We start from the raw sequence: 9,745 nt of genomic DNA, 5'->3' as shown, positions 1-9,745 counted from the left end.
AAGAGAACCTACTGGCTACTTCTCTTCGGTTTCATAGCTTCAGCTTGCATAAGAAACGTCTGCAGGGACAGTTATGTTAATTCAGAAGTGTTCAATTAAAAGGCTGTTCTGGAAACTGTTCCAGCAATTGCACAAACAAAATGCATGAACTTTGTGTAAAGAAAAGGCTTTATACATAACTGAAAATGTGTGTATACACAATCACTACATAGGTTTATATACATACATTACACATAGTAGATTCATTCCATCGTTAACTATTTGACAAAACAGACTCAGCCTAAGAACTTCAGTGTGCAATACTTATGCATTTACTTAGTTGACAGAACATGTTTACTCTGAACTGCACAAATATTATCCACATAATTTTCAACATATTTTCAGACACCAGAACTGCTCAGAATCTAGACATAATTTACAAAGCCAGATTGCCAATATACTAAAACCACTGTGTTCAATATCCACAGTTCTCACAAACTGCATTCTCCACAAAATACAATTTTGATGAGTATCTTGTTTTAATGTAGGCCTTAAAAGCCATCCCACGACCACTCATATATCATAAGGAAGCATAGGAAGCATTTGAAAAACACACGTTTAAGTTTATGAACCTGAACCTGCTATTAACTTATTCATGACACTACCTGATTTACATTCTCTTCATGCCTGTTTCTTCGACTGAAGGGGTAGTACCAAGCTGTACAGCAGTATTTCCACATGATCTGTACAGACCATCTTTGCATACATCTGTCTTGAAATACATTAAACACATAACAAATGGTAAGATACAAAAGCAATGTGATTTTTCAGAATGGTAGTAACTACAAACAGTTAAAAATAATGGTTGCAGATCTGTGCATGTAGTCATATGCATTGCAGATGTGAGATATTTCAAAAACCATCATATAAACATACATCGTGTAATACTGTACATATAACAGCTCCTGTACATCAAAAAGCATCATATCAGGACCAGTCACTGATAAAAAACTATAGAATTCAGTTGCCCAGTAGGTTAATTTCAAAGTAGCACTTTAAATACCACTGCTACATTCTGCAGAATGAATTTTCTTTTTTATGGGGATGGGTAGAACCATCTAACTCAGACATCTTGAGAGCACACCTTAACACCTCATCACTGTAAAAGACTGGTCGTCAAAAACCCAGCCTCTGCAGATAATTTCCAATTAATATCATTCTTGCGTCAAGTAGAACAGAATGTCAATTTTTTCATATAGTCAGGAATAGCACACAGAGCGTCTAGTTCTTCCACTACACAAAAGGAAGCTTCCAAACCTTACCTGTTACAAGAAGAATATTTGCAGAAGTCAAAGTTAAGAATAACCTCCCTTAACTTGTTTACAGTGATCTTTAACATGGGAAAGTATTGTGAAAAACTCATATGGAGTTGTCAAAGCTAGCTACTGAGCACACTTTTAGTATGATAGCTATGCTACGCATGTAGAGTAAATTAAGACAATTATCTTGAAAATGTTTTATATTGATCCTTTTACTAAAGAAGAAAGATTAACAAAGAAGATAAATATGAAGAACACAAACACGCTGGATTATCAAGAGCTCTGTCACGCAGGTAGCAGTTGTGTTAGATCGTCCAATGAGCAAGAAGAAAATATTGATCATTATTTGATCTTCCATTCATCAATGAAACAGTGTTTTAAGAGCATGACTATCAACTGTGAATATTTTTCTTAATCTCAAAGTAGGTTTTCATACATCAAATAATAGTGAGATATAGGCTAGTCTCTATAATACCGTTAGATAAATTACCTTTGACAATGAGTAGTATGCATGCAGTGCAATAAAGAAATGTCATCTGTCTGTTGGGCCATGAGAAAGATCAGCACACTCGAGCCAGATAAGGAAATGAACATTTATTAGAAACTGGTAGTTTATGAGCTAAAAAGGTAAACATTCATTTTTTAAGAGACAAAAAATATACAATTGAACACAGTCATCAAAGAGACACACAATGAAAAATGAAATTTGAAGAAGACTCCATTTTTCCATGTTTGAAAACATCAATGTAATTTTCAATATTCGTAATGGCACTTGCACACTATAAACAAAATGGACCAAGTCTAGAAGATACACACTTCTGAAGTCATCTCCATATCACACATGCAATACATTGGCTCATTGGTCACAGTCAGACAAAATGGTTGGGAAACAGAACTGATATCACAAATCCCATAAAAATACAAAAGATGTTGGCAAGACCAAGAAACATTCAGATCAGAAAGGCTTTGTACACATGGATGATGATTTTCATACATGAATTTTTATTTTTTTTTTTTAATGTGCAATATCGAAGGCTTCCCTAAATTGAAGGCCAAAAGACACAGCTAAAGCTGCTATTTTCTAAAATCTGATAAAACGTTTATAACATGAATCTTATGGAGTATCCTTATGGAGTTTCATATTGGTTTATGGAATATAAACTGCAACCATGGAAGCACAGATTTATATCTGACCTGCTGTCTGAAGAATATGGCCTAAAGGGGGCAGTTACCTGTGTGTTTGATTTCATGTGTGTGTGTGTGTATATATATATACACACATATATATGCAGCAGCTGTTCATGGGTGTTTAGTTTTGTGTGTACACACACAGACCCTCAAAGACCTTACAGGAATTTAGCATAGGAACAAAGTTCTTCCTGCAGTAATCCGCTTTCAGGAAGTGGTCTAAGAGAAGTGGCTTTTAGAAGGTCAAGTATAAAGATGATCTTAGTAAATTTGGGATTAAGACACCACACAAACTGCAGAAAGCAGAAAAAGTGTAACAAGAGAGTTGAGCAGTAATTGTTACTCTATCTCAATGTTGCCCGAAAGCAACTGAAATGTCACATCACCAGCCTCAAACCCACCGCCCATCTCCAAAAAAAGGAAGTCACTTGGGGATTGCTTATACATGGAATATACTACTTTCTACACTGACGAAATGCTGCTTTGGTTTTTGCGGAGGAACTGTCTCTCAATACTACCAAGCTCTCTGCATGTGCTTCATTTGCTTCATTAACATGAATCTGATGGGCACCTGAGATCCATGGTTCCATTTGGTCACTCAGACAAAATATTTCAGTATTTTATGACCCAAATTTCACAAAAACAGTCAGCATGCACAGGACACAGATAACTGTGAAGGAAAGCAGATTTATCTCACATGATGATCCTTTACATAATAATGTAATCCCTTACTGACTAAAAGCACACAGTGGACTGTAACCCTCAGAATAAGGGAAGAAATGGCGAATCCAAAGAAGCGTTTCTCTCCTCAAGGCAGTTATGATGAGCTCTGAGTTCTTGACTAATTTAGTCTATTTCTTCTAACACAGCCAATAAATAATTCATTATTAACTTAATACTGGATCCTCCACCCTATTTTTAAACAGTAACTTGCACTTGTATGGAAAAAAAATCCAGTAACTCAGTAGCTTTTTCTGTTTCTGTATATTATGATCCTAAAAAAACATACAACTGTAACCCAAAGCTTGTCACAATAGCATTTACAAGTGCAATGAAAATCAAGTCCAACTAAGCAAGATATGAAAAATCACTGATTGTATTACAAAAATACCATGTAAATCAAGTGAGGTATTCTAGATACTGTGGAACAACAATTTCTCAGGCTCTTAGACTTTAATTAAAAAGGTTAACTTGAAGATAAAGGTGGTGGGCTACACTTCAATGTGTTACTCCATTCCTTTCTGTATCTCAAGGTCATGTTTTTCAAAACTTAGATTAAATCTTCAGAAATAACAATAGTAAGTGCTTACTTCTAGAAGTGCAAAATGTTGCCTGTGAATTGCTTGAGTATAGGCAGCATGACAAAACAAAGTCACTTTCATCTGTTCATTATCGAGGCAGTACAAAGTTCTCCTACCTTTGGTTTCATCTGAGCCAAATACATAGTTAGAGAAGACAAATACAAGAAAAAAAGCCCATGAGTAAAATATGCATGATTTCCTGAAAATATAAACATATTATTGATTTAAAGATACAGGTTCTTGATTTTTTTTTCTCAATTCAGTGACATTAAAGTGCAATATAGGTTTAGAAATGTTATTTAGAAACGGTGAATTACAAATTAAGAAAGTTTTTCCCCTCTTGAGGGCAAAAATAGAAGTTGCAGCACCTCTCCACAAAGATCTGTCTCTAACTGTAAGAGGAGACTGAGAAATCATTTTTTTTCTGGTGTTTCCAACATTACAAACATCTCACCTTTTTCCTTCATTTCATGCTATTCCCAAATTCTGTTTCATTTTTTCGTATACAACGTAACTGATGCTGACAGCTGGAAGCACTTTCATAAAATTAGGGGCTATGCCCCGATAAAGTCCTTGGATTCCTTCTGTAGCAATAATTCTTTGAAAGAGACCGACCATGTTTAGCTGTGGAGCTCCTTCCACTGAGGCTAGAACAAGAAGATAGTGTTATACAACAGTTCTAGTAACATTAAAAATTCTTAAGTATTAAACACCTGGCTAGTGAGCCTATCAATTCCAGGGTCATCGATTAGAACTTCAATGCTCACAGTGAGATCTCTCTTTAATATCCAGACATTCGAGAGAGATCCATGCATCTAGATCCAACCGAAATGCACTGTCCACCTATATTCTTTTTGCTGCTATTATTAGTCTGTGCACAAACTTATCAAGCAATAATCTCCACTATGAAATTGTCTTCATGAAATTTACTCCAGAGCAAACATTGCTGTCAACCTTCACAGCATAGTCAAAGTACTTTTCATTTTGCCTCTAAAGTTTAGGAAACCTAACTGTTATGACAGAATTCTGAGACTATGGCAGGAGCTCTACATCTTGTATGGAATGTGGCTCTCCAAACACACAGAACACTGGTGTCTGTAACGTTACGTTTGAATCCAGTATGCTAAAGAACACTGATGGGCAACAGGGACAAACACCTACTGTTAAGATTTTTCCAGATAATCCTTGCTTTTTCAAGTATTTTTTTTCCCTGCCTCAATTATTATTCCTTTACTCCCACATTCCTGTTGCAGCCATCACAAATGGTACAATTTTGATCTGACCACACAAAATATTTTCGGTACAACCGGACTCACCTTGAGCCTGCATGCGTGTTCTGACAAGAGCGAGAGGGTAACTGGCTAGCTGCCCACATGTACTGGAAACAGTACCACATCCCAGCAATACAAAAACACCTGGGTTAGCAGAGCTTGATGCATAGTGTTCTAGCCACGTAGTCTTTAAGAGCTGTCAAGATATAAGATTAAATAGTAAGACGAGATATCTGCATTCAAGAAAGTAAATAAACGCATGTTTATTTATAAGACTTGTTATGGATTCAAACCAGAAAAGCATCAAACTCACTAAAAATACACTTGTAGGGCTGGTGTAAAGTGTACAGGTAAATACCTTCACACCCGGGAATGGACTTGAACCAGACTACAATAGCTAGTGCCTAGAAGAGAAATCCTTAAATATCCAGCCACAGCAACAGGCAGCAGCAGTGCCCATGCTCTAAACCAGTTAAGACTTTGGGAAAAGGGGTGGGAATGACCCAGCACTCCACAGGGTGTACCAAAAGCTCACACAGCTGGGTATGTTACTCCATGCAGAAGTACAGATGCTAACTGTAGGACAGAACTCCCATACTGCTTTGAAACATTCGCACAAGAAATTCTGCTGATTAGTATTACTGCAATATCCCAACAAGATTTGTCTAGACTAGAAAAAGTTTAGTCTATGCACATAAGTTACTTAACACATTTTGAAACAACTCTTTAGCACCTAAAGTAGATAAAAATATTTTAATTTGTGCTGATGGGTATAAGATGTGTCAGTTCATCTTTAAAGGAAACAGCAGTATTTCAAACTCCTCAGGAGAACTACACACCAGCCACAGAGAATTCTGGTGGCAGGAACAGATGCATACATAATACAAGTTACTATAATCCAATTACAAATCAGAGAAGATGGCAAAAAATGTGCAAAGCTGCAAAATACGTAACATACTATTCCTATCAGTCAGGTAAAAATCTGACTCAGGTTTGCTATATAAGGGGTACGTTCCAAGCCAACTGGGTCATTTAGTTACGCAAGAGTGTTGTATCACCCAAGTCTATACAATGCCTCCTTTTTAGCAGATTTCTTGTTTGATCCAGGGGAAGAAAGGAGCCCTGCATGCTAAATGAAACTTGCATGTAAGGACCCATCTGTACAGGCACTCCCTCCAGCAAGGGCAAAAAAGAAAAATCTTATAAGTTAAATCCAATGGAAATCCTCATTTATCTATTTCAAATTGATGGCAACTGCAATACTACAAGCATATCACAAATCTGACTAATACAGATCTGACTAAAGAATATTCACACTTTTCATAAAGTAACTAGTAAGAGCTTACATTCAGTGATTAAACTCACCTCATAAACAGCAAGGTCAATGCCAGCATAAGGAATTATTCCCAAAATGTTAGGAATATAGCCTTTGTAGAAGGCCTTTAAACCTTCTCTTTTCAAGATCTTCTTAGCACAGTCAAACATCCCAGAATATTGCCCAGTTTTACCCACAGCCAATCTGGTCTTCAAAACCTGAAAGGGAAAAAACAGTGGCCTTAATTACATACCTATTCATTACTGTAGTTTATAAATACAGAGAAACACAATGTATCTGTTGGAATTGCTTTGCATTTTGGTACTTCAGGTCTCCTTTGTTGTGGCTGCTGTTGAGGCCTGGCTAGCAGTTTCTTCAGATTTTATCATTAACGCATAATAGCACACACTAACATACACTAGATTACAACTTAGCCAAAAAAATGAAAATATGATGGAACATGGTTTTCTTAAGTTTCATTTTACCTTTATCTTCCTGATTAAAACAAGCAGATTTTAATCAATTTGAAGGCATCAGTGTAGACAATATCTAACATAAGCATTAGCCAAATAAAAAGTGAGAGCATTCACATACTAGCAGGTCTTACTTCTGATCTGGAAACAGCAAAGCACATTAAGAAAGTTTTTCAAAAGGCATGACCCTGTGAGAAGTACTTAAGGGATATAAAGATTGCTTTTCACTAATGAAACCCAACATTAGGTTAATAATAAAATGAGTCTATACAGCACTTTAGGACAAAGAAATAAAAAACAGTATGTAAAAGAAACCACAGATAGAATTTATGAGCAAGAATTTGGCCTACTTTAAAACCTCTTAGGACTGCCGCTTCCTCAGGAGTTTCCCGAGGCTTTGTTTTTTTTTTTTCTTTTGCTTAGAAGCACCCTAAAAAGCATTTCTAGGACAGTAGATGGGAATATTACCTGTAGAACAGTTCACTTCTCTATTGACCAGCCTATTCCTAGTGTTCAACCTAACATTTCAGTTAATGTAGCCATCTCTGTACTCAGGCTAGCTGTGACTCAGCAGCTCTGATGACAAGGATAGAGTTAAAAAAAAAAAAAAAAAAAAAAATGATCACTGCCAGCAATAAAAACAGGTAAGTTTTATTACAACTGACACCCTTCCTTATGGAAAAGTATGTAGGTTAGATTTTAAATTAATTCAAAATTTTGATGTTGATATTGGTTTAATGCCTGCCCCAACATACATTCCAGTTATTTGCACAAAAAGATATGTTCTAAGGAACAAGAAAATAAGGAAATACTTTCTACTTCTAATTAAAAAAGCAGGATGTGAAATAGCTACCCTACAGCAGTTCATATTTTAATCCTAATTAAATTGCAACATACATAGTACTACATACAAATATGTCCTACAGAGGAAAGACCATTTAATCCATCAAGCCTCAGCTGTAGCTGTTTTATTCTCCTTCCCAACTGATCTCCTAATCTGACCCAGCTCCCAATTACAATGCAACAACTTCCTACCTGTTACAGGGAAGATCGCTCCTTGCTTACATACATAGTGGGAAAGATTTAGGCCGAATTCAGAAACTGCCTTTAATGTGTACTTAATCTTAAATGCATTACAGGATTTCTTTTCCTGGACAAGGTTGCAAAGATACATTTAAACATTGCTCTATGGAGAGACATACTTGAATAGCAAATATCAAAAGGTGCAATCACACAAAATACAATAACCCAAGTTTCAGGCTCACATACAGAGGTAAATGACACCATCACCTGAATTCCCCATATATAAAGAAGTAAATTTAATTTAAAAAGGACATCCACATATACAAAAAAAATGAGAGGTATCAATTAGAACATAGCATATTCTGAAGTGTTTAGCACTGAAACTCTGAAAGGAAGTGCAAAGTAAAAATAAGTTAGGATATAGGAATTCCAATACTTTCAAGAGTAAAAATGCCAAACCAGACATTTGGCCGTCTCCAATGGAAGCAGATTTTCTGTTACTAACCTCCATGGGATAAATAGAAGTTTGTGCTGTTGCCCCAGCCAAAGAACCAGATACAAATCTTTCAACAGTGCCTAGATTTCCATCATCCTTAGTGAGTATCTTCTTATACTGTAAAGATAAAGTACATTAAATAAGTATCACATGCTTTTCAGTAGATGCAAGAGCTACCTCAAGAAGTAAGAGTACAGTACAAAACGTCTTTCCAAACTGCATTGTGTGTGTGTGTGTATTAACAGTTGTACTTACTAAACCAGCAAACTTAGCACTATGCTTGCTCCAACTCTGTTATCGGGTATTCACAAAAACACTAACATGCAATGATCCTTTACATTAGGTTAACTTGTTCACAGAGGCACCTAGAGAGTTTTACATATTGCTTCAATCAAGACAGATGCCATCATGCAAGAATGCACCATTATCAGCTCCCAAAAGGCTTGGCAAGATTAACAGTGTGCTCAAAGTTTCCCTATGGAATTCTGCCATTCAGTCTTGCGATACCCCAAAATTTACTTGACTTTTTGTTGGTTTGATTTCATAGTTGTACAAAAATGTACAATATGTTACTTGAGTATTATTTGAGGCAAGTCCTATAGATGAAAAACAAAGATCGGTTAGCTACACCGGAACTGGAGTTCATTTTCCAAAGTAAGATTAGGCCTTAACAGAGGTAAATATAACTCTGAAATCCAGGACAAGGGCACCTTATATAGAACCAAGATATTTGACTTAAACAGAATCTTGTACGAGTTCAGGGGTTTTGGTTGTTCTCACTATATATAAAGTTATAAAAATGGGAGGACAGTTAAAAAATAATGACAATTTATTTATACTGCTTTTAATATAATAGCAAAATCTGTGAAGTAAGTATTCTATTAACAGAAAAAATAGACTATTTGTAATTGGAAAGTCAGTCTAAATTGCTGTGGTAAAATCCCCACCCATAAGAACTCCTTCCTGTACAATACAATAGTGCAAATGACAAACAGTGAGAATTATATAGTATTTTATATACCATTATTTTCATTCCTGATTTAGCATCTTACCTGTTCATAAGCCCAGAACTTAATAGCTGTTTCAGGAGCTATTTTCACAACATTCACACCATTTCCCCTCCAGAGGGATCGGACACCACCTTCTTTCAACATTTGCTTAAAACCACTGGCTATATTCATTTTGTTTGACTTTGACCCATGGACCTAAAAAAAAAAAAAAAAAAAATCACAGTAAGGAACAGTGCTCTGATTAGGCTGTAAAACTCATCACCTAAGTAGCCTATCATTGCTTATAAGAACTAGCAAAATCACATTCACTATTGGAAATATTATATTAATTGCACAAGCAGTATAATACTTTGCTTATATTTTTGCCAAT

At 35.8% G+C, this 9,745-nt stretch overlaps 1 protein-coding gene across 5 annotated transcripts in view; it reads right to left on the bottom strand.

Annotated features, from left to right (window-relative positions):
- Positions 1 to 288: 288 nt before the first annotated feature.
- The window catches only part of SLC25A24 (solute carrier family 25 member 24), a 34,638-nt gene continuing 25,181 nt past the window's right edge, over positions 289 to 9,745 (bottom strand). For 2 of the 5 annotated variants that reach the window (XM_080603609.1, XM_080603605.1), the window contains exons 6-10: positions 9,418 to 9,570; positions 8,375 to 8,482; positions 6,424 to 6,591; positions 5,104 to 5,254; positions 1,874 to 4,434 (exon numbers count right to left, since the gene is read on the bottom strand). In XM_080603609.1, the coding sequence (XP_080459735.1) occupies positions 4,256 to 4,434; positions 5,104 to 5,254; positions 6,424 to 6,591; positions 8,375 to 8,482; positions 9,418 to 9,570 (759 nt within the window). In that variant the 3' untranslated portion in view covers positions 1,874 to 4,255. Of the gene's footprint in view, positions 752 to 1,873; positions 4,435 to 5,103; positions 5,255 to 6,423; positions 6,592 to 8,374; positions 8,483 to 9,417; positions 9,571 to 9,745 lie in introns of those variants that run through there. The other 3 variants (XM_080603607.1, XM_080603608.1, XM_080603606.1) reach the window with 3 other exon arrangements.

This window comes from Anser brachyrhynchus (assembly GCF_964034855.1).
Source record: "Anser brachyrhynchus genome assembly, chromosome: 8".
NCBI classification, from domain to species: Eukaryota; Metazoa; Chordata; class Aves; order Anseriformes; family Anatidae; genus Anser; species Anser brachyrhynchus.
The sequence above is the reverse complement of the archived record's forward strand: the minus strand, read 5'-3'. Positions and strand labels throughout refer to the sequence as shown.